A 23,135-nucleotide genomic window follows, 5' to 3' on the forward strand; every position below is an offset into this window, starting at 1 on the left:
TGTTTCTACCACAAAAGCAGACTCGTTATTGCTGAAAGCTTTGTTCCGTCCTCGCTTAATTAAAACATCCTTAGCTATGTAAGCCCTAATCTCTCTCTCTCTATATATATCGTGCAAATTACAAGTGACCTCTGTAAGAACCTATGCATTTAAATGATGCCTCTCTGAAGTATTAAAAAAATTAAGTGTGATGCAAGAATAATAATATGTTTATATAAAGGAGCTACTGGTAAAATTATGTTTAAAATCAATTGAATTGTTATGAAACAGTGTTCAACATTAAATCAGTAACTGAGTACCACAGGAGTGTCAGAGTAGTTCATCTTGTTTTTAAAATCATCCTTGAAAATCTCATGAAAGAAAATCTGTGAACAGTGAACGTGTTTTCATTGTTGCTTTGACATATACTGAACACACTGACCCATCAGCTAAGTGTGATTTATGTAGTTTCAAACATTTAACTCAAGTTGGTACCAGTTTTTTTTTTTTTCTTAATCATCTTACACAAAATGACAGCTTCTTCATAAAAAAACATTGCCATTTGGTACTGATTAGTATATATATTCATCTGCAAATTATGATCCATCACAAATATATTTATTTTAAAACATTAAGATCAAGAATGCACTCCCTTTCCTGCAATGTTTTGGCCCCCAGTTTATAATTTAATATTGTAATGTGGTATTGTACCGGATGTTCCTATTAAAATATTACTATATATGTACATTTATTAAAAAACAAGGGCAAATCTAAAATAAAAACATCAGTGTTGAGAAATAATTTCAGTGATGATCTCATATTTGTGGCAACACTACTGATAAATAATGGAGCATTATCCACTTTTCAAGTTTAGATTGTGCTAGGCACTATTCAGAAATCCTCAAAGGCTCCTTCAGAGATGCCTGACAGGCCTGAGTGTTCACATGTACGCAGGCAGTGATGAAGACCTTTCGTGAGGAACTGCTGGCACCTTATTTCACAGATTTGTGACTCTGCCCTCACCCCACTTACAACTTCAGAATTATGAGGATAGAAGCAAAACTGGAAGAAGGGAAAATAAATTGAGGTATAGTAAGTGGAATTAGCCTCCATCCTTGTGTGCCTGCAATGTAAACGCCTGAATCCACAGCAAATGTCCCTAAACTAACCTTAAATCAATCCATAATCCATTTGATGTTTGGCTGATGTAAAGAGAGATTCAGACTCTGCAAGACAGTACTTTTGATAGTTGACAGTATGTCAAATAAGCACCAGAGCAAGACCTGTTTTTCCATATACAAGTTTGAAAAATTATTTAAAAATAGTGGGCAAAACTTACATCGCAGATGTAAAAAAAAAGGTGATCTCTAAACAGTTACTGTTTATGAGCCTAGACCATCAGTCTAAATTTTGATCAGTTATCTGCATATAGTTTTTTTACTTTAAAATTGCCCAATATTACAATCATGCAAACAATGGATAGAACTGTCAAATAGGTCAGAAAAGTGACTTCACAGGTTCCAGGAGCATGTTGTGGCAGCGCTGTGAGTCCACATACTGCTGGCTTAAATCTGCAGCTCTGGGACCCCTCTCTGCTCAAGGGAGCGCTGGCCTGTTTCTGAGCTCAGTTTGAATGGAGAAAGAGTTCACAGGTGCAGTGTTAAAAGGAGATAAGGCTCTGACGCAGCAGCAATTGAGAGGCTTCACCAGTTCATCATGGAGGTCCTGTTCAATGTCATGAAGAAGACCTGGCTGCTTCCGCCCGAGTGCACAGAGGTGAAGAACACCTGCACGGGGAGGAGGGGCGAAATGCCACTGTCACAGAGAAAGTTCTCTCGCAGGGAAAGTTCAGGCACCTCACTTTTAAAGATCTCAGTTGTGTAGAAGAGCACTTACCTTGTCGTTCCTTTCACACAGGAATTTAAGCCTCTGGGCTCGCTTGTGCATGAAGACCCCATCCAGGTGACCCGTTTCCACAGAACGGATCTCTATGGCTTTCTCTCCCCAGCCCATGATCTGGTTGGAGTGGATGTAGGCTGAAAAAAAGCACATGCATAATAAAACAACCTGTTTAGGACCTGTAACCGGCTGTGACACTTATTAAATTAAGTGGAGCTCATACATATATATATATATATATATATATATATATATATATATATATATATATATATATATTGGATTTAAGTGTCATAAAGATTTAACTTTTTGTTTTTCAATTAAACTCATGGATGGTATTGTGGCTCAGGGCTCTTTGGATCACTGAAATCAATCTCACACACCTGTGATAATTAGATAATTAGGTGAGCCCAATTAAGATGAAAACTACTTAAGAAGGATGTTTCACATTATTAAGCAGGCCACAGGTTTCAAGCAATATGGGAAAGAAAAAGAATCTCTCTGCTGCCAAAAAGTGTCAAATAGGGCAGTGCTTTGGACAAAGTATGAAAACATTAGATTTTTCACAAAAACGTAAGCGTGATCATCAGACTGTGAAGAGATTTGTGGCTGATTCAGAGCACAGATGGGTTCGTGCAGATAAAGGCATAATGAGGAAGGTTTCTGCAAGACAAATTCATTGGATTAAGAGAGCAGCTGCTAAAATGCTATTACAAAGCAGCAAACAGGTATTTGAAGCTGCTGGTGCCTCTGGAGTCCTGAGAACCTCAAGGTGTAGGATCCTCTAGGGGCTTGCAGTTGTGCATAAACCTACTATTCGGCCACCCCTAACTAGTGCTCACAAGTAGAAACGGTTGCAGTGGGCCCAGACATACATGAAGACTAATTTTCAAACAGTTTTGTTTATTGATGAGTGCCATGCAACCCTGGATGGTCCACATGGATGGAGTAGTGGATGGTTGGTGGATGGCCACCATGTCCCAACAAGGCTGCGACATCAGCAAGGAGCTGGCGGAGTCATGTTTTGGGCCGGAATCATGGGGAGTGAGCTGGTAGCCCCCTTTAGGATCCCTGAAGGTGTGAAAATGACCTTGGCAAAGTATATAGAGTTTATGACTGACCATTTTCTTCCATGGTACAAAAGGAAGAACCATACCTTCCGTAGCAAAATAATCTTCATGCATGACAATGCATCATCTCATGCTGCAAAGAATACCTCTGTGTCATTGGCTGCTATGGGCATAAAATGAGAGAAACTCATGGTATGGCCACCATCCTCCCCTGACCTCAACCCTATTGAGAACCTTTGGAGTATCCTCAAGCAAAAGATCTATGAGGGTGGGAGGCAGTTCACATCAAAACAACAGCTCCGGGAGGCTATTCTGACATACTGCAAAGAAATTCAAGTAGAAACTCTCCAAAAACTCACAAGTTCAATGGATGCAAGAATTGTGAAGCTGATATCAAAGAAGGGATCTTATGTTAACATGTAACTTGGCCTGTTAAGATGTTTTTTATTGAAATAGCTTTTGATTTCAGTAAATGTGACCTCTTAATGCTGCAAATTCAACAAATGAACCATTTTCAGTTCTTTACAACCTATAAAATGTTTTGAAACTCTGTTGTGTATAATAATTTGGAACAGTGCATTTTGAGTTATTTTATTTTTGAAAAAAATACTGTTATCATTGGGAGGTTTATTCAATAAAATTAGATTTATACTCTAACAGTTGCTGACTTGAAAATTATATTGACTGTCATTTGCATTGAACATTTAGGAAAATCAGATAAAAATTGCATTTGCATAATAATTCGGAACGCGGTGTATATATACCATATATCAAATACATATATGCACACATAGTGTATATACCTTTTCTTTCTCACATTCAAGAAAAACTTGGAACAGACCTCATCACATTAAGATATAAAGGACAATGCTAATTAAGGATTAGCATGTTATGGTTTAAAGAACTTATTTCATGAGCGCTAAACGACACTAAATGCAGACTACTAAGAAAATGGAACCACAGAACTGCAGCAGGCGAAGCATGAAAGCACTGCAATATTACAAATGTCTTCAGATGTGAATTGTAGTGATATAATAAGTATCACAGTAATAATATTTTTAAGATATATTGCACAGTCCTAACACAAATCACAGCACAAAGTAGCTAAAGTGATTCTACTCATTCACTCTCGTGTTCAGCGATCTGTTAGTGAGTAATGGCAACCACTAAACAGTAATGCGCCTGCTGATTAGCACCAGGTCCAGAGAGACAATTCCAAAATGAATAATCCTGTCCTCCAGTGCCACAAACAAGTGTTACAGCCAACACACACACACACACACACACACACACACACACACACACGCTCACAACTTTCATAGCATGAAAAGAGTTGATAGACAGTTCAAATACTATTATACCTTTGGTGAACCTCATTCATCTCCTTCCACAAAGCACAGGCCACATGGGGGAGCGGTTACTTTTACCAAACACTCGCTCCTCTTTACTGTTACAGGCCACATGGGACATTGGGGAGCAGTTACTGTTACCAAACACTCAGTCCTCTTTACTGTTACAGGCTACATGGGAGAGCAGTTACTGTTACCAAACACTCGCTCCTCTTTACTGTTACAGGCCTCATGGGACATTGGGGAGCAGTTACTGTTACCAAACACTCAGTCCTCTTTACTGTTACAGGCCACATGGGGGAGCGGTTACTGTTATCAGACACTCGCTCCTCTTTACTGTGGCCCAATCTAGCACCATTCAGCTGCACAAACAGAAAACGAAAAGTGTGGCTAAGGATTCAACAATAATAATTGCCCGAATGCCCAGAGAAAATAAAACTTGACGTCGGGACAACAGAAAAATCACTTGCCTGAAAAATCACTTGCCTGGTTGGGCCAGTTCATGTTGGGGGGGGGGGCACAATGTGTTAACAACTTAATCTATGCCAAACTCATTTGCATATTTAACCGCTTGTAATGCAAAAATGGTCTTATCCATACATGCATCCAGTCAAAACAAAATTAAAGAGAAAGATGTTTGTTATGAAATTTTTGCTTATTTACAACAAAAAGAAAACAAGTGAAAGTATTTGGTGAGAATGTACACTTATTTTAACGATAAAAGACCTTAACTAAATATATTAGCTTATGTGTTCTTATTTATATGTAAATAACATTTTAAAATACAAAGATTTGTTCGGGACAGTAGAAATTTGGTAGGGGACAGTGAACGTCCAACCACACACACACACACACACATACACACACACTCACACACCCTAATGAGCTAGCCTACTTTGCAAGTAGGTCAGTCTCAAGGAGGGTTAGTGACCAATGACATAAGACAAGGCAAATATGTGAAAATCATGTTCAGACTTCTAAGGGTACATAAAATATAATAGTATTATATAGGGTTCTAAATGTTTGTATTATTGGGGACATTATTGGAAAATCTTGTATTATTGGAGACATTTATTTGTCTATGTAATCACCCATTTGAAACTCCAAGGACATATTATTGTGACCTGCTAAATATGTTTTCTATCTCAGTCCAGTCGGCCAAGTGTGCACTGTGTGGGTGAGGTTTACCAACAGAGACTGGTGTGTGAGAGCATGGATTACCAACAGAAATGGGTGCGTGGGTGGGGCTTACCAACAGAGGTGGGCATCTCTCCCCACTGCAGCACCACGTCCTTTGTGATCCTGCCCCGTGTGTTGACATAAACGCCCTCGTTCTCATAACACAATAGGATCTCCATCCCTTCTGTTTTAGGCAATACCACAATAGCGTGAGGAGACACCCTGCTCTGGATCTACACAGAGGCAAACAGAGCAAGAGAGACAGAGAAAGACAGACAGAGGGAGAGAGAGACACACAGATAGAGAGCAAGAGAGAGATAGAAAGAGAATGAGCAAGCAAGCTCAGTGGCTACAGGCTCCACTAGAGGGCCCCTGTGTGTGTGCTTGTGTGTGTGTCTGTTACTGTATGTGTGTGAGCAGAAAAAAGAACAGATCTTGTTCACCAAGGCTAAGGAAGCTGGCACACAACCCATCTCCCTCACTGTTTTAAGAACAGTGAAACACAGAGCTATTGTACATATGCCTTTTTACAGGGCAGTGAGATTCACACTTATGCTCATTCAGGTACTGCTGTGTACAAGATTAATACTCCAGACTAACACTCCTACCCAGCTCACAAATTATTACTTGAGCAGTGGGCAGAATCGCCTTCAACCCTGGTTCTGGGAGTGGCTTACTATGTTAATTGTGCTGATAATATAATCTATACACCATTCTGTACGCAGTTTGATTTTAACTATCAAAATAGTTCCAGATACTCTCTTTTATGGGTCTGTGGTTTTTTGTTCAATTCTTATTATTCTCTCCCTCCATTGTGCTAAAAGGATTGTGAAACGTGTGCTTTCTCTTACTGAATGTATGTGATGTGATTGATATTCCATCCAAATGTCTTACATGGGATGGGATATAGATGTCATGGGGATTTCCAGAGTCCACGTCAATGGCATGAAAGCCCACATTGGAGCCGTAGATCACCTTTAACCTTTGACCTTCCTCCACAGTCAGATCCACCAACTGAGGTCTGTGCTGCAGCTCTGTAAATGACTACATGGAAGAAGGAATGGAGGGAGGGATGGAGAAAGAGAGAGAGAGATTTTATATTTTACCTATGCTAATGTAAAGACTTGCCGAAACACTGAAAGTAAATTTATTATATGCAAATCTTTGCTATGCCTTATACCTTGAAAGCCATAAATTTATGGTACGGCTTGGGAGCCCAGGCGTAAATTTCAACCGAGTTCTTCAATGCAATCACCAGGAATTTGATCCTCTCATATTTCACTGAAAAAAAAAAAAAAAAAATTGTTATCTGCAGCTCAGTTTGTAGTATCCTGATATTTAGGACTGTAACAGAGTTCTTATTGCCAGCCCCTGTCTTAGACAATCCCTTCCTAACCTGACAGCTTAATTCTGATAGAGCTCAGAGCTCCCACCACACTGGAGGGCTTTGGACATCAGTCTGGGTTCTAAGGTTCAGCTAAGAGTTTAAAATCCTGTTAAATACTCTGATCTAGTAATGGAGGGTCACAGCCCTGCCCAGGTTGAAGGTTCCTTCTCTAACCATCCTGACTTAACTAGTGAAGACCTTAGTATCTAGTAGATGCACTGAAATATCTGTGTTAGACCAGTGAAAATCTGCAGAATGGAAGGTCTTTGTTCATCATCACACTGGTGTGAATGATAGGAAATGTCCCAAGAAATAGAAAACATTGGTCTAAGGTAGTTATAGCTGAAGGGGTACTTACCGACTTTGTAATGCATACAGCCGTCGTGCTCCCCCACAGTGATCCAACCTTGCTTCTTCTCCACCTCGGGGTCGTTGTGTAATATCCTGTTCCTTAGCCAGGACAGGTAGTACACACGCAGCTTGTTGTTCTTACCTGCAGAGACACACAGGCAGCAAGTGTCATGTCAAACCCAAGGATGTATAGTTACAATCAGAGGTACTGTTAAGGCTGTGGCTCATGGGTTTCACAACAGAAAAGTAAAAATCTATTAGAAATTGGTGTAGTCAGTTAGCAATGAAGATTCGGCGAGGATAGCAACACTATCTTGATCATTTCAGGCATATACTGTAGTCAGACCCACCTGAGATGGTGGAGGTTAGAGTAATCAGACCCACCAAAGATGGTGGAGGTTAGAGGAACCAGACCCACCTGAGATGGTGACAAGCACGTTGAGGCCCTCCAACACATCCATCTGCAGGAAGCGGCGCCGGGTGATGAGGTTGTACACCTTTCCCTGCCCACTCCGGTCCAACAACATCAGGCCATTTTCCGTGCCCACCAGTAGATTCACACCTGAGCGAACACATACGCAAACACAGAGACATCAAAGGTTGTTCTATAAGCCAGAATCAACCCATTAGAAATCAAATGATCAACATGCACGCTTATGAAGTGCATTAGAAATGAGAAAGAGAGATAGAGAGAAGGTGACTTACCCCACAGAGCAGCACACAGGATCTCAGAGTTGAAGCGTTTCTTGTACTTGCGGATCTCCGGTGTATCGCTGTGGGTTCTGGTGTTGGAGGGATTGACGTTCACCACAGAGATCTTACGCGCCTCACTGAGTTTGGCCTGCTCCTGATGCAGGAACTCATTAGCAAACAGGGCTGCAAGGGAGGCCAAGTACATACACTGTTTCACGCTGTACACTGTTAAAAATGTCACCATGTGTTCCAATACTGTTTCAAGCCTATCACATGTTGTTACACTGTTAAGCCTTTTTGACATTGTAACAGTATATTACACCATTTAATATTGTTACAACCCTGTTACAGACAGTTCTGTTAGTACTATGACACTGTTATATATTATTACACAACACTACAGCTGTTACCTACACATGGATACACAGCATTACACATTGTTACTTTATATACAATGTTACAACTCTACTATATAGGCTGTAATGTACTGTTACAGGCTGTTAGTGACAGGTGTTAAGTATAAAGAATTTGTGTTATCCTTCTCTGAATAAGTTGTGTGCACCGATGTGATGTGCAGGTGTGTACCTCCTTCTGAGGTCTCATCGTCATGTGTGGGGGAGATCTGATGCACACAAGGGTCTGCAACTGGTGTGAAGGAGGCTTTGGCTGTACCACTCAGTCCATACTGCCAAACACCAACCAAATCAGTATCCAAATCAGTGAATAGTCAATACAGAAAATTAAAGTGCTGTGTAGGATGTCGAGAGGGAGGAGCTGCATACCTCCTCTTTGGAGCTCAACTCCTGGGCTTGGAGGTCTGGAAGTTGAGGTTCAGTTGGGGAGTGGCTCTGCTGCACCAGGTCTGGCAGGTTCCCCTGACCCACAAACCCATTACTCTCACCATGGGCTGGGGAAGTTGGCTCATCAGCCTGAGAGAGAGAGAGAGAGAGAGAGAGAGAGAGAGAGAGAGAGAGAGAGAGAGAGAGAGAGAGAGAGAGAGAGAGAGAGAGGCAGATAGATTTTTTCTTTATTTTTTCTGTCTTAAAATTGTATTTTCTATGTTTTGGCACTACTTGCTATCTTAAATGTAATGGAATTGAAATGAATTGAATCAGTGAAGTATGATAACAATATTATTATTATTATTATTATTAACAACAACAACAACAACAACAATAATAATTTAATATACTCAAGGTTGCTTTATAATTTTCAAATTTCAGAAAAAAACAAAAACAAAACAAACCAAAAAACCTAACCTAAACCTAAGTCTAAGTAGTAGTTCTGAGGGAGAGAAAGTGTTTTGTGAAAAGCTTTTTTAAATATGGGCTTTGTAGATAGAAAGAGAGCTGAAAATACAAATAGCTGTAGGTAAAGAGTTTCAGAGGGTAGGGGAGCAACAGTAGCACCCACAGTGCACAGCCTGAATCTAGGGACAGCTAGCAGACCACAATCAGTGGACCTTGGTGACCTTGGATAGGTCAGAGCAAGGCCATGCAGGGCTTTGAAAGCTACCAGCAGAATTGAATAGCGCACATGCCCTTGTAACTGGTTAAGAAATAGGGCTAATGTGGGCAGATTTCTTATTGGGTATTAGGAGTCTGGCTGCAGAATTGTGAATATACTGGAGAGAGCAGAGAGTTTTAGAAGGTAAACCACAGAACAGAGAGTTGCAGCAACTTTAAGCCATGCACCAGGATCAGGATCTTAGAAAGGAAAGCATAGGATGGAATACAGTAATGTTGGGAATATGGAAAAATCCAATCTCAGTCAGAGATTTAATATGTTGGTCAAAGGTAACACAGCGTTACAGAAGACACCAATGTTTTGGACAACTGCAGTAGGACTGACTGGAATATCATCAACAAAAAGTACGTGTTCATGGTAGGCTGAGATAGGAGATTTGGTATCCATGGTCATAAATTCAGTTTTCTTGGCATTTAGTTTTAGAAAGTTAGTGCTCAACTTTCAAATACAAGAAACCACAGTGAAAATTGGAAATGATTCTGTGGGAAGCATGAATGGTTGATGTCAACACAATGTGTTGAAAGCCAGTCTCACCTGCCTTGTGACCAACGTGTGAAGTTTAGAATCACCAGTGTAGGAGTCATCACTGTTGATGGAGTAAGACTCACCCTGCATAGATGGCCTGAACATACACAGTCATAAACATAAAAATTATAGGTACAGAGACATGACAGTACATATGGTAATATGCAACTACATGCAAATTGCTAATGTACCAAGCTCTTAATGAAAAAAAGAATAGAAACTAATTAATGCACTGTACTGTCTCTCTGTGTGTGTGTGTGTGTGTTTGTGTGCACACGTGCCTGTGTGCACATGTGTGTATGCACGTGTGCTCACATGATCCTAGGGATGTCACTGACTGGCACAGTTCCATTATGGCCCACATTTTCACCATCCTCATCCTCACTGCTCTCCCACTCCTCACTAGAGGAAGAATAGTCTGTAGCTTTGGTTGGGGGCCTGTTTAGCTCATCTACTCGCAACTCGTGCACTTCTTTGGCTAAAGCAGTCAGATCCTGTGGGGAAAGGGTGGGGGGTGGGAGTTGTAAATACACAGATGAGGAACTGTAGATCATAAATGCAGTGGATGTGGTTCACAAGAGGATACAGCACAGCTGACTTCAGCTCGGAGAAGAACACAGCATGATAAACAGCTCTTATAGGGGCTGATACTAGCCATCTGAACACCTGACTTCCTTCATGTTCCCACAGATATGATGCATTAAGCAGTACTTCATTTACTGGTTTTCACTGGCAAACTGAAATGGTGAACTGAATTCACAGAAGCACTTGTCAATAAAAATATTTCAAAATGAATAACAGATGTAACACTTCCTCTTCTGAGGGTCGCCTGTAGAGGGTGATCATGTCTTCACAGCACCAGGGCCCCAGATCTTATAGAGAGATGGGATATTTCTCCCCTTCCTGAACCTCAGCTACTGTGGAAACAGTGATGTTCCAAACAAGCTGGCACAAAGAAGCTGGAAGCTGTGTAATGTGTGTGCGCGTGTGTGTGTGTTTGCGCGTGTGTGTGCGTGTGTGTGTGTGTGTGTGTGTACGACAAAGCCAGCAGCAATTTAGGTTGGTGAGAAAGTTTGGAGGTGAATGAGGACGTTTCTCAGGCCAGGCTTGCTACTGAAGCCAGCGGTCACAAAGAGCCACAACACTGTGCCAAGCAATCTCACCACCCGGCCATCAGACGCAGAGAGAGAGAGAGAGAGAGAGAGAGAGAGAGAGAGAGAGAGAGAGAGAGAGAGAGAGAGAGAGAGAGAGAGAGAGACAGGGATAGAAGGTTAGAACAGAGTAGGTCAGTCAGCTAAACATGACAACAGCTCTTCTGTCAAACCCTAATCAGGGCTCAGCAGGCTTCTCTTTCTCGTTGCAGTTAGCAACTGAACTCAGGAGAAACAGCCTTTCGCTTTCACAGCCAAACCAGCGCAAAAGAAAACCCAATGAGACAGAAAACATGATTATCTACACTCCCTCCTCTGCTGGAGGGCTCAGAGTGGTGTCCATGATCAGAGAATGTTTTCTCTCTGTCTGTTTCTCTCTCTCTTGCTCTCTTTCACACATAGAGGAGAGAGAGCATAGTCAAGATTACAGCTCCCAAAATGTCAACCTTATTCCGCAGCTGTCATTCTGCTTACATGCCCCCGCCCCTTGTAAATGGACAGGCTAGCCCTGCTTCCCACGGTCCGCGCCGCCTCTCACTACTCATATGGGCAGTTAAGACGCAGCTAACACTCTCAGGCCTCTCTGCAGTTGGAGAGGAGAGCTGAGGCATAATAAGTACATAGGGCTTTGTGTGTGTGAGACCCAGAGAAACACTCCAAGCCTGCAGGGGTTTGCATTTGAAAGTGTGACTGGAATTCACAACTCAACCTTAAAGGGACACGAAGCCTTAAAAAATTATTTGTAAAAATGCAAGAGTGAGAAACCCAAGGAAAATTTCATAGGGATACTTCTAGCAGGGCTAACAACAACTGAATACTTACTGAAAGAATATTGTGAACACTTAATGAGAGTAGGGATCAGCTAATACTTTGTTAGCCATGTTAGCATGTGTGGGTGCCCTGTGAGGAGCGAGGCTCCTGCTCACCATAGGGCAGCTCATCCTGCTCCTCTCCTGCCTTTCTTCCTGTTGGGGTTTCGGGGCTTCCTGACACACCAACGGAGAGCCCTCCATTTTAGCAGGACCTAGACAACAAAATCACAGGGACACAATGACACAATACCTCAATAGGCAACAATAATAGTGCTAAGAGGCAGGCAGAGGCAGAGATGTAGGAAGATGGGTGTGCTGCTTCCAGACCACACACACACACACACACACACACACACACACACACACACACACACACACACACACACACCTGTGGCATGGTTCATCTTGTTAGTACCTGGGCAAGACTCTTCCTGGGAGCTTGGTGTGCTGGAGGTGGAGGTGGAGGAGCTGGAACTGCTGCTCCTCTGCAAAGTCATGTTCAGGGACAGCTCTGTACCACTCAGGTGTGAACTACTGTGAGACAGGGCCCATATTACACCACACGTTCAACAGGGGTATACAACACACACTAAACAATATATGTTGTTGATCAGAGATTTCAGTCCTCAACTGATTTGTTTCCTTTCCATTATTTGTTGGTTTGTGCATACCATGATTACAGAGAAGATGCAGACTCTAGTAAAATAACGTAGTGTTGCAGATTCTAGTCTGTGGATTATTATTGCTGCATTGAGTCTGTCTCATACTGAATGTCCAGCAGGGCAGCAGTGTGGGGACTGACCTTACGAGAGGGAGCTGAGAGGATGTCCGAGGCACAAGCTCGCCACCTCTGCTTGTTCCGTCTCCGGGAGAGCTCTTCCTCGGCACAGCCGTGGAGATGGAGGTGGCTGGCCGGGTCACCTGGGCAGCATTGCACAGCTTCACATGAGAGCACAGCCATGCACATGTCAAAGAGAGCACGGACATCCACATATCAACCAGAGCACAGACATCCACATGCCAAAAAGAGAGCAGAAACATATGTGCTTTATGTTGTACGTGATCCTGAACATCCGGGCTAGTTCCGCTAAGCGTGACCAAGTATATTTGAGGGGTATGGAAATAAAAGTGCTGAAATTGTTTTCTCAATTATAACAATCTGAAGTAACTCAAAAGAGTGATTGGTGATAAGCTAGCTAAATCATGATGTCAAGAGGAGTGGAGTGGTTCTCCATGGCTGTGGTTTGGGATCTCTGGCCTGACTTATATTCTGACAAATTCTCCAAAGAGTTTTCCCTCTGGAGCATCTGTGTGTGCTTTAGTGCTGACCTTGGGTGTGACATATCCCTCCACCAGCCAGGGGGTGCTGTGGTCAACCTTCTCCTCATAACCAGAAGGGGGAACAGGCACAGGACGTGTCTTGGACATGCAGTTCAAGCTCCGCTGGGGCAACTTGCAAGGCTCCTGGAAGGCTGCCACAACCTTAGACTGCTCATTCACAAATGGAGAACCCATCAGGGAGGAACTGCAAGACTTCCTAGCCAAGCGGTGGGCCAGCTGAGAGGATAGGGGTAAGCATTTTAGGTTTACCTTGTCAGGACCTTGTCTCCTAATCCCAATTTACTGGAGACAGGACTAGTGTCACTGTTCCCCACCTCAGTAAAATTATAATAAATAGCACTATAAATAGCCTAGACTTTTGCACATGCCTTGCTACTGCGTACTGTATCATGATTCTCCTTGTGTTTCTATTGTAATCTGGAGAGTCATAGGATCTCTCTGTCTTTCTGTTCAAACAGTTGTAGCTGCTTGTTTTATACCACTTCTTAGCCCTCAGTAATTGTCCCATACAATCATGCCCATACCTTCCTGTGGCCCTGGTCTCATCCGTGCACATAACAACTCAACTGAGATACTATAGAATGTGATATATCATACATTTACCAACAGCTTTGGTTGCTATACTTGTGTTATGTATGCAGCAGGTGTACAGTATCTCCCTGTAGGGTTGCCACACCCACTCTGTCAGCAGAGTGTCTCTGTCTCTGTCTCTCTCTACCCTGTTCTCCACACAGCAGTGTTTACATGTGTCTGATGTGTCTGTGTCATATAGTAGTCTGCCACCCTGAAAATAACCAGCCAACAGTAATTCTGTGATGAAGGACTTGAGAACAGTGTATTGTGCCTTGTGCATGCTAACAGACAGCAAGGTGTTTCTGGTGAAGTGGCTAGCGACCGCATGACTTCCTTCCTGCTGCAGGTGTAGTGAAGTGTGGGGACAAGGTGCGGGGAGGTGTACCTGCGGATCCGTGGGCCTGTGCAGGGTGGGGATACGGGCTCCTTGCAGACCATGACTGATAAAGGAGTCAGCGTGGGAGGGCAGGGCCGGGTCAGAAATACGGTTAGTGGCTTTGTGCCGCAGGGCCTGCGAGCTCTGCAGGTTCACCTGGGAACCACAACACAGGCCTCATCAGAACCAGAGAGAGCCGCCACCTACAGCTCGGCAGGAGGACAGACTCCTGATGATGGAGGTAAAGGAACTCTGCACTCCAGGTGGCGTAATGGAGAATATGTTTATGCACTCTTGAGGAATTCAGAGAAGTGAACTGGCAACCTAGGATATAATAGCTGTGTTTAAAAAAATGTCTTTCTATAAATAACAGTTGTGTTCAGGAGTGTAAGGTTTGCAAGTTCATGCGTATGTGTATTGGTTATCTTAATCTCCCTTCATTCTGTGTGTGTCTCTGTCTGTCTGTCTGTCTGTGTCTGTCCCTTTATATATTTCTTTCACTGATAACCAAGTGCAGTAACACATCCTCCATCAAAGCCCTAGAAGCTTGGCACAGAAAGGTTGATCGACTTAAAATCTACAGAAGTCCCATTTTTTAGCCGCTATTGGTAAAAGGGAGAGAGAGAGAGCTCTGTTAATTTTTTTTTTTAAAAAGCAGTGTTAAGAAGTGATTATGAAGAGAGACTCCATCTTATACTAGCAAACCACTGAATGACACTATTCAATAAAAACCTTTAAGCTCAAATACACTGGTTAAGGAATATTTAATGGGAATGATTAGATGACTTGGCGTTGATTGACACTTCAGAAAGAGAAGAATCCCAGACACCAAAGCATTTGTGAACAGAGAATTCACATCCCAAATGGCACAGCAAGCTTGGGCACTCGTGAATTATACTGAACTACAGCGTAGCCTACAGCATTAGTCTAACAGCAGGAAAGTCTTTCTAAACACAGGCCTGCAAGTCACCAGCTGACAATGATAGTAAGGAAGGTCCACCACCAAAAGTCCAGCAGCACCCAGCAGACATCCAGCAAAAAAGTAACTGAGATGGGCTTACGCTCAGACGCTCAGCTCTCCCAGGCCGTGTGGGTAGAGGGACATCAAGTTCAGGATTAAAGGGCCAGACATGGGACGAGGTCTTGGGGGAGTGTCTGAGGGGTAACCATTTCGTGCTGGATGGCCATTTTGTGAAGGGCTACTATTATGTTAAAAAAAAATACTACACTTCTTTGCTACATTACACTACATGAGAACACAATAGCAATTTCTGACGCCAATTCTTAGCCCAAAGGCTGATCTGATGTTTATGCAGTGCTGGGTTTGTGATCAAGCCTGAAGTGCACTGTTAGTAATAGATTGTACTGCTTAGTCTGGGACCAGTCTTAGTCGGTGTGTGGGAAACAGACTGAGGCTTTTGCCAGGGAAGGGGTCACTAGAGCCAACAAATGATTGGAAATTAAGCAAAACATTGTTAGCACGTCATCTTTTTAAAAATGTTCTTTAGTACATAAGTAAAAAAATAAATGACTACATAAGTAAAAAAATTAATTACAGCTATCTATTTACATGTAGGTATGCAGAAGACCTCCATCCTAATGGACCACGGGCCTCATGGTCCATGGAGAAGAGGGGTTAAAGACATCCTCAGAAGACCAGGTAGAAGGGGAGGATGAGAAGGGAGAGTTGATGCTCAAACTGGGGGAGACGTAGGGCAAGCCGGATTTAGGGCTGCTCGGGGAGGAGGATCTGGAGGAGCAAGGGCTATGAGTGGGGGACCCACGGGGGGATCCACGAGGGGACAACCCCAGCCAGCGGATTGCAGACTTCACAGACTTCAGGACACCAGTGTTGCTTTTCATGATTGTCTTCTTAAACTCGTAAAGATCATGCATGTTGCCCAGCGCATCACGTCCACATATAGAGTTAGAGCGCCTACGATTCCTGCCATGAGCTGATTGAGAGAAATCTAAATCTGGAGAAGACAGATTACAGTCCTCCTCCTCATCCTCCAAACTCATGTTAAAGTGAGCCATTTCCCAGGGCTGCTGGGGCACAGCTAGGAGGTTACCGGACTCCCGGAGCAAGTGCTCTGTAAAGGACATGGACATCGCACGCTCCTGGCTGCTGTCCCTGCTCTTCGCACTGCCTTCATACTGCTCCTCATCCAAACTCAGATGAATTTGAGGCCCATCTGTGGCCAGCTGGGGCACGACCAGTGAGTTATTAAAGGGCACAGAGTAAGACCGCTTCTCCCTGGGTGCCCTCAGCTTCAGCTTCTGGAACATATGCTCCGGGGTGGACATAGACAGGGCCCCGGGCCTTTGGCTCACCAGACGCTCCTGGCTGGTTGCCCTCTGCAGACCCATGCCTTCCCACTGCTTCGCATCCTCACCCCCATCCTGGTCTGCGGCTTTCTTGCGGTAGGGCGAGTGGGAGGCGGCACGGGTCCTGATATGCCGCTCCATAGCCTGACTAACCCCTTTGCAGGGCAGGGGGCCCGGGCTGCGGCCTCGTAACCTCTCTGCCTGCTGGGCGCTCAGGTGGTGCAATTTCAAGCCGCGCTGCAGGGCTGAGGGCTTGGGGCCCTGAACGTCCTGCCCGGAGATGCTGATGGAGGGAAGTGGCCGATTGGGGGCATTAACTCGGCCGCGCTGCTGTAGCCGCTGCGTGGACTTGGGCATGTTTATGGGGCTCAAGTCAGATCTGTGGCGGGTGGGGCAGACGTAAGCCTTGGGGAGGCTCTGATGTTCCAAGAATTGGGGGGAAGAGTTAGTGTTGGGTCCCTGGAAAAGGTAGATCAAAAGAGCAGTTAACACAACATGCCCAAAGATACAAGCCATGTAAGAACACACATACACAAAACAGAAACCTGTATGACAATCAGACGCTTTGAGGTTCAATCAAAATTATGTTCTTTCCACTCAAACCCCATGCAAATATTATATCATCATTATAGACAGATTTGTTATAGACATAGAACATGCTTTATGAAAAGTCAGCAGTCCAGATTCCCCTGCAATTCTGTGGAAAAAGATTTGTCTAGCTCCAGTCTCTTCCCAATCTATCCCAGTGTAGTGCCATTTTTTGATTCAAACACAGCTGAGTTGACCATCTGTTTTTGATCTCCCGGCATCTGTAAAAACAAGTGCTGGAACCCAGATCTGCGAGTGCCATCCATCGCAGCTACATGGATAAATAAGTTTGGAAGCATCCCTGAACAGGGTGAGGAAGCCTCAGGCTCACCTCTTTGGCACAGGCAGCCTTCTGTTTCTCGCCCAGCCTGGAGTCCTGCTGCTGCTGTTGTTGTTGATGAATGGGAGTGAGGTTGGCTCTTTCCTGCTGCAGCCTCTTCAATCTCAACTGCTCCTCCGTATACTTGCGCTTATACTCCTACACACATGCGCACACACACAAGAGCGCACAGAGAGAGAGAGAGAGAGAGAGAGAGAGAGAGAGAGCGCAAAAGAGAGAGAGAGACAAAGAGAGAGATTCTATTACTTTGTGAATGCTCCCATGTCTAAGCACAGTGATCAGTAGCATGCAACATGGAATGCATGGGGACCCCAGTGGTACAACGGAAAACCATTTGACCCATCATGGTGAGTTTGCTGGTTTGAGCCCCAGTGATTCCATAGCCATGTCTGAGTGGGAAACCAAGAGAGCAAAATTGGATGTTCTCTGGAGAGGATGAATGGCATAACTCTGGCATGTCCCTTGTCAATCACCGCAGTAGCCAATAGTGGACATTTGTATGCTTGCGCTTGCTGACCAGGGCAGTTAGAGCATTCCTCCAAATGCATTTAGCTGCCTGTGTCAAGCATTTGAATAGACGTGGTGCTTGGCTTCACGTAGAGGAAGCAAGTGCTTGCCAGAACCATCCACATTTGGTAGGTTTTGTATGACAGGGGAAGGTTAGCTAGTTGATGGGTGTTACTGAGACTAAAACAGGGAGAGAAAAAAATAAACAACCAAACAATGCCCTGTGAGGTCAAAGATCATATTACACACACTAAGCAGTGCACTGAACTCCACCAACAAAAACCATGACAGAAAGATATGCAGGGTTCACAGAGGCATCAGATGTAGAGGGTGCGCTCTCTCAGATAGGGTGCTATCAGTGCTCAGAGTTCTTGGCTCACATACCTTCTAACATGTAACATCAAACGTGTAGTCCTGTACGAGCATAACAAACCTTCGCTTTAGCACTGAGTGGTAAAGCTACATAGACGTAGAGAACAGGTGTAATTTATGTAGTGGCTGAAAGGCATGGGAAGTGCCAGAAACTCCACAGCTATCAGTATATGTTCTCCTTTACACAAACCCAGAAGAAACGCTCGAGTTGACACGGATACAGATACGGGCATGGTTCCATCTGCACGGATACGGCGGGCAGGGCTGGGGGCTGGGGGTGCGGTGGGTGGGGAGGGGATGGAGCACATGATGAGTCCCTTGCCCCATTACCAGCAGGAGTGCCTGCTCCTCTAAGAGCTGTTGCTGGAGGATCTCTAACTGCCTCTGCTCCTCCTCCAGCTGCTGGCGGATATACTCCTACATGCCCCAGCCCAGAAGAGAGGACAGAAAGACAGAGAGGACAACAGAGACAGAGAAAAAGAGAGGGGACAGAAAGGTAACAGGGATAGAAAAGTCATTTGTATTACAGGAATTGAGAACTTGCATTACCGCTTTGCAAGTGAATATGGAAGAGAAAGGTACATGAGACAGAGAACGATTTAGTTAAAAAGAAAGAAAAAGAGTGAGAGAAAGAAAGAACGATTGAACCACTCTGACAATATATCAGTGACAGACAGACTGTGAGGAAAACAAGCGAGGGGGAGAATTCTATTGAAAAGTGTGTGATATATAGACACGGTCCTCTAGGGTAAGAGAATGAAACTGTGTAAGAGGATTACACACAAAATAAAAACCTTCAGTATCAACGTGTGCAAAATAAGGAAGGAAACGGAGAGAGAGAGCTCCAACCGATGGGGACAGAGGCACCGACAGCTGCAGTGTCATCATAGAGAGAGAAAAATCATAACCAATAAAAAGGTTGTTTTCATGCAGATGGTAGCTTGCCCTGAAAGTTAATTAACTTTACCCAGTAGAGGAAGAGGAGCAGGGAGACATGAAGGGAAAGGAACAGAGAAAATGAGTGAACAAGGGAGAGAGTTTACAGCATGAAGTGTGTGTGTGTGTACGTGTGTGTGCGTGTGTGTGTGTGTGTGTGTGTGTGTACGTGTGTGTGCGTGTGTGTGTGTGTGTGTGTGTGTGTGTGTACGTGTGTGTGTACATGTGTGTGTGCGTGTGTGTGTACGTGTGTGTGTGTGTGTACGTGTGTGTGTGTGTTCGTAAATGTGTGTGTGTGTGTGTGTGTGTGTGTACGTGTGTGTGTGTGTGTGTGTGTGTGTGTGTGTAAATGTGTGTGTGTGTGTGTGTGTGTGTGTGTACGTGTGTGTTTTATCTGGGCCATAACAGCAGCCTTCCACAGCTTTCCGCAGACACAAACATGGAAAACATATATGCACAAATAACAATAATAATAATGCTAATATGTATTTTGTTATTAGTGGAGTAGTTGTTTCTTTTATCTTGTGTCTGCACTCAACTCTGTAGGTCAATACCTGGTCTAGCTCCGCCTGCCTCCTATGCCCTCTCCTTTCTTGGAAACATCTCTCCTTCTGCTTCAGCTGCTCATGCCTTTGTTGCTGTAAAGCATGACAGAACATGGGGGTCACAAGCACGCGCACGCACGTGTACACGTGCACGTGTGTACGTGAATGCACGCACCCGTGCACACACCCATGTATGCCCCAAGGCATCCGCAAACACGCACGTGCACACACACACACACACACACACACACACACAGGTGTATACCTCTTCCAGCCTGAGTGCCTGTTGTGGGGGCTCCCCACTCTTCTGCTTCCCCAGTTGCTGCATTTCATGCTCGTCCATTTCCTCTTCACTTCCTTCTGCAAGAGCAGCACAGTCAAATCCGTTAGTAACAAACAGGAGCGCACTCACTTAATACACCCACAATGCTCCCATAAACTTTCCCAACCAAAGCTCTGTGCGTATCTCTGTGAGTGTTTGCATGAGAATATGATAGGGAGAGAGAGAGAGAGAGAGAGAGAGAGAGAGGGCCACTTTAAATTTAGACCCTTGCCAATTTGTGTCTGTGTGTGTGTGTGTGTGTGTGTGTGAGAGAGAGAGAGAGAGAGAGAGAGAGAGAGAGAGAGAGAGAGAGAGAAGGAATCACCCACAGTTAACTTCAATTTTGTGACAGCATTTCTCTCACACACTGAAGTCCTCCAACACACTCTTCTGTCAGCACATTTTAAACATTAATCTCAGAGAGCACAGTTTTGTTTGAACACCAGCATGACTGTAATGGAATTACTGCCATCTGGGAAAAAACAGCACCAAAAAATGGAAGGCCCCCCTGTCTACCGCAGGTAGCCAGGGAAACACAGCCAGTTGGCCAGAAGCATAAAGGACTAATAGGAAAGTGTTTGTTTTAATGTACGTTTCAGCTATGGGCTTCAAGTGGGCTGTTCAGAGAGACAGAGCAGAAGGCCAGAAGTTTATACATGCGATACATGCACGTGCGAACACACACACACACACACACACACACACACAACAGACACATAACAGTGAAGCTGCCAAAGAGCTCACAGCTAGCACATCCCTAAAATTAAAGGATAACAGATTGTTATTTCTTCTAATTGTAAAAACATAACATATGATTTACTTGTTATGTATTAATTCATTAGTCCAGGGTTGGCTAGGAAGGGAGGTTTATGGTTTAAAGACCATTGCTGTTTTCTACTAAAATGCAACCAAAACAAAGTTACATAAACAAAAGTTAAAAAGTTAAAACTGGGATTTAATTGCTTTAGATCAGAGGGTGGAGATGAATGTTCTGTTAAACTGTGAACTTAAAGCTTAACTGAAAACTTGTCTTTTCTCAATACTTTCATTCACTTGCTCATTCAAGTTAATATTGTCTTTTTTATGTCTCTCAAAGATGTCCCTGTAACACGACCTTAGGTATGAGAAAGGCTCTACATAAATAAAACATATAATTACTAATTACTAAGTTTGTGTTAAATATAAGGAGCAGCTTTATGCACAAAGCACAAAGCAGCTTTACAAATGTATGTGTCCAGATCCCTAACCAGCAAGCCAAAGGTAACAGTGGCAAGGAAAAATTCCCTGGAACGAATTAAGGAAGAAAGCTTGGGAGGACCAGGACTCAAAAGGGAACCTCCATCCTCCATTGGGTGGCAGTTGGTAACTAGTCCATTCTGCCATCATGCTGCCTCTGTGTGTTTTCAGCAATGTGCGTCCATCACATGGGACAGCTCCTCACCTCTCTTCTTCTTGGTGCAGTCGATGTGGTCTTTGAGCTGGATGTGGATCTGATACTCGTTGGACAGGAGGTGTACGAATGGGTGATTCAGCAGCTCTTCTGCACTGGGCCTTTGTGTGTGGTCCGTCACCAGGCAACTCTTAACGAATGACCGGAACGTCTTCGACCTGCCAGAAGTACAGAAGGGGAAATGCGTCAAGCCCGGGAGCAAACAGCACAGCACAGCCACTGGATTTCCAGCAGATCGCTTCTCAGCAGTGGTTCGATCTTCCCTACTTCAGGCATAGGAGCTGAGGAACTGAGGAGCCCTTGCACTGCTCGTATAGATGGCCAACCACTGCTGATGTGAGCTGTGCTGACTGAGGCAGGAGGACAGTTATAAAGCCATAAAAGTGGAGAAGGGCATGAAGGAAGAAGACTAAAAATGAGGAGCACATCCAGAAGTATCTGATGGCTTCAGCCAGGGCTTCAGAGTGGACTGTTTAGAGAGCGCTATGGAGCACACCTGTGGAGGAGACTCACCACTTCTTAGAGCAGAGTTTGGGAGCTGGAGTTCTGGGAATGAGGAACAGAGCCTTCATGGGGTGCAAACCACACAAAGCTAGAGAGTGGGAGAGTGGGAGAGAGAGAAAAACAATTCACCCATTATCCGCCATATTTTATGGTAAAGTCATGGTCAACTTCTATCAAAGTGAACTCTTATTGAACTTTTATATTTACAGTCTGTGAAGGTATAACTGACAAAGGCCAAGTGCATCCAAGTGTTGCATCTATTTAAAGCTCTTAGCTTTGTCTGCTGTGAGATGGCCTTTCCTCAGAAGGTGAGCGCGTGTGAACATGTTTGTGTGTGTGCAGCACATGCTGCAGCTCCTCAGGGATGGTACAGTCTGCATGGACACGTGCGCGTGGATGCATGTGTGGGCACACGTATGTGCGCATGTGTGATCATGTGTGTGCACAGATGAGAGGGATTTTACATACGTGGGGCTCCCTCAGCCATCTCAATGGCTGTGATTCCCAGTGACCACACATCACTCTGAAACACAAAGGACAAAGGAGCAGGCAGCATTAGACACAGGCACAGACAGGCCAACAGGCTCATAACCAGATCTACAGAAAGAGCCAGGTAGACAGACACGCTGACTTTTTGAAAGATAATGTATTGTACTGCCTGGTACAGCTAGAATTAAGAAGACACAGGGACATAAGCAAACACACAGGAGAAGAGGTGGGAGAACACACATCACTAACCAGTGAGAAACGTGTATAGGAAATTGTTTCGGGAACAAAGCCCTAAATAATTCATACTGGTCTCCTTTCATATTTGAATCCGATGAACCTGTAGGCAAGAACACTCAGGCAGTAGAATGTCAACACAGATCCCTGGAGGAGAAAGCGCACACTTAGGAAACTCTATCTTGCTTCTGCTGTTTGCATCAGCTATCAGCTAATATCAGCTAATACCACAGATGCTGCCATCACTGTGGAAACCTCCAGAACTCTTTCCAGTTTCACACTAAGGTCTGAACTTTAGTACTTACAAA

The 23,135-nt window shown here is 44.1% G+C and overlaps 1 protein-coding gene across 2 annotated transcripts in view; it reads right to left on the reverse strand.

Annotated features, from left to right (window-relative positions):
* Positions 1-1,420: 1,420 nt before the first annotated feature.
* tnika (TRAF2 and NCK interacting kinase a) overlaps positions 1,421-23,135 on the reverse strand; it is a 45,081-nt gene continuing 23,366 nt past the window's right edge. Inside the window, exons 8-31 of one of the 2 annotated variants that reach the window (XM_035534128.1) lie at positions 22,573-22,627; positions 22,114-22,192; positions 21,592-21,758; positions 20,094-20,188; positions 19,838-19,921; positions 17,460-17,606; positions 16,694-16,999; positions 14,222-14,368; positions 13,252-13,479; positions 12,725-12,861; positions 12,338-12,456; positions 12,037-12,134; positions 10,275-10,453; positions 9,969-10,056; positions 8,690-8,836; positions 8,493-8,592; positions 7,920-8,090; positions 7,633-7,776; positions 7,222-7,356; positions 6,657-6,757; positions 6,371-6,520; positions 5,550-5,709; positions 1,876-2,015; positions 1,421-1,766 (exon numbers count right to left, since the gene is read on the reverse strand). In XM_035534128.1, the coding sequence (XP_035390021.1) occupies positions 1,683-1,766; positions 1,876-2,015; positions 5,550-5,709; positions 6,371-6,520; positions 6,657-6,757; positions 7,222-7,356; positions 7,633-7,776; positions 7,920-8,090; positions 8,493-8,592; positions 8,690-8,836; positions 9,969-10,056; positions 10,275-10,453; positions 12,037-12,134; positions 12,338-12,456; positions 12,725-12,861; positions 13,252-13,479; positions 14,222-14,368; positions 16,694-16,999; positions 17,460-17,606; positions 19,838-19,921; positions 20,094-20,188; positions 21,592-21,758; positions 22,114-22,192; positions 22,573-22,627 (3,261 nt within the window). In that variant the 3' untranslated portion in view covers positions 1,421-1,682. Of the gene's footprint in view, positions 1,767-1,875; positions 2,016-5,549; positions 5,710-6,370; positions 6,521-6,656; positions 6,758-7,221; positions 7,357-7,632; positions 7,777-7,919; positions 8,091-8,492; positions 8,593-8,689; positions 8,837-9,968; positions 10,057-10,274; positions 10,454-12,036; positions 12,135-12,337; positions 12,457-12,724; positions 12,862-13,251; positions 13,480-14,221; positions 14,369-15,782; positions 17,000-17,459; positions 17,607-19,837; positions 19,922-20,093; positions 20,189-21,591; positions 21,759-22,113; positions 22,193-22,572; positions 22,628-23,135 lie in introns of those variants that run through there. The other variant, XM_027008561.2, reaches the window with a different exon arrangement.

The sequence above is a fragment of the Electrophorus electricus genome, chromosome 15 (assembly GCF_013358815.1).
Source record: "Electrophorus electricus isolate fEleEle1 chromosome 15, fEleEle1.pri, whole genome shotgun sequence".
NCBI lineage: Eukaryota > Metazoa > Chordata > Actinopteri > Gymnotiformes > Gymnotidae > Electrophorus > Electrophorus electricus.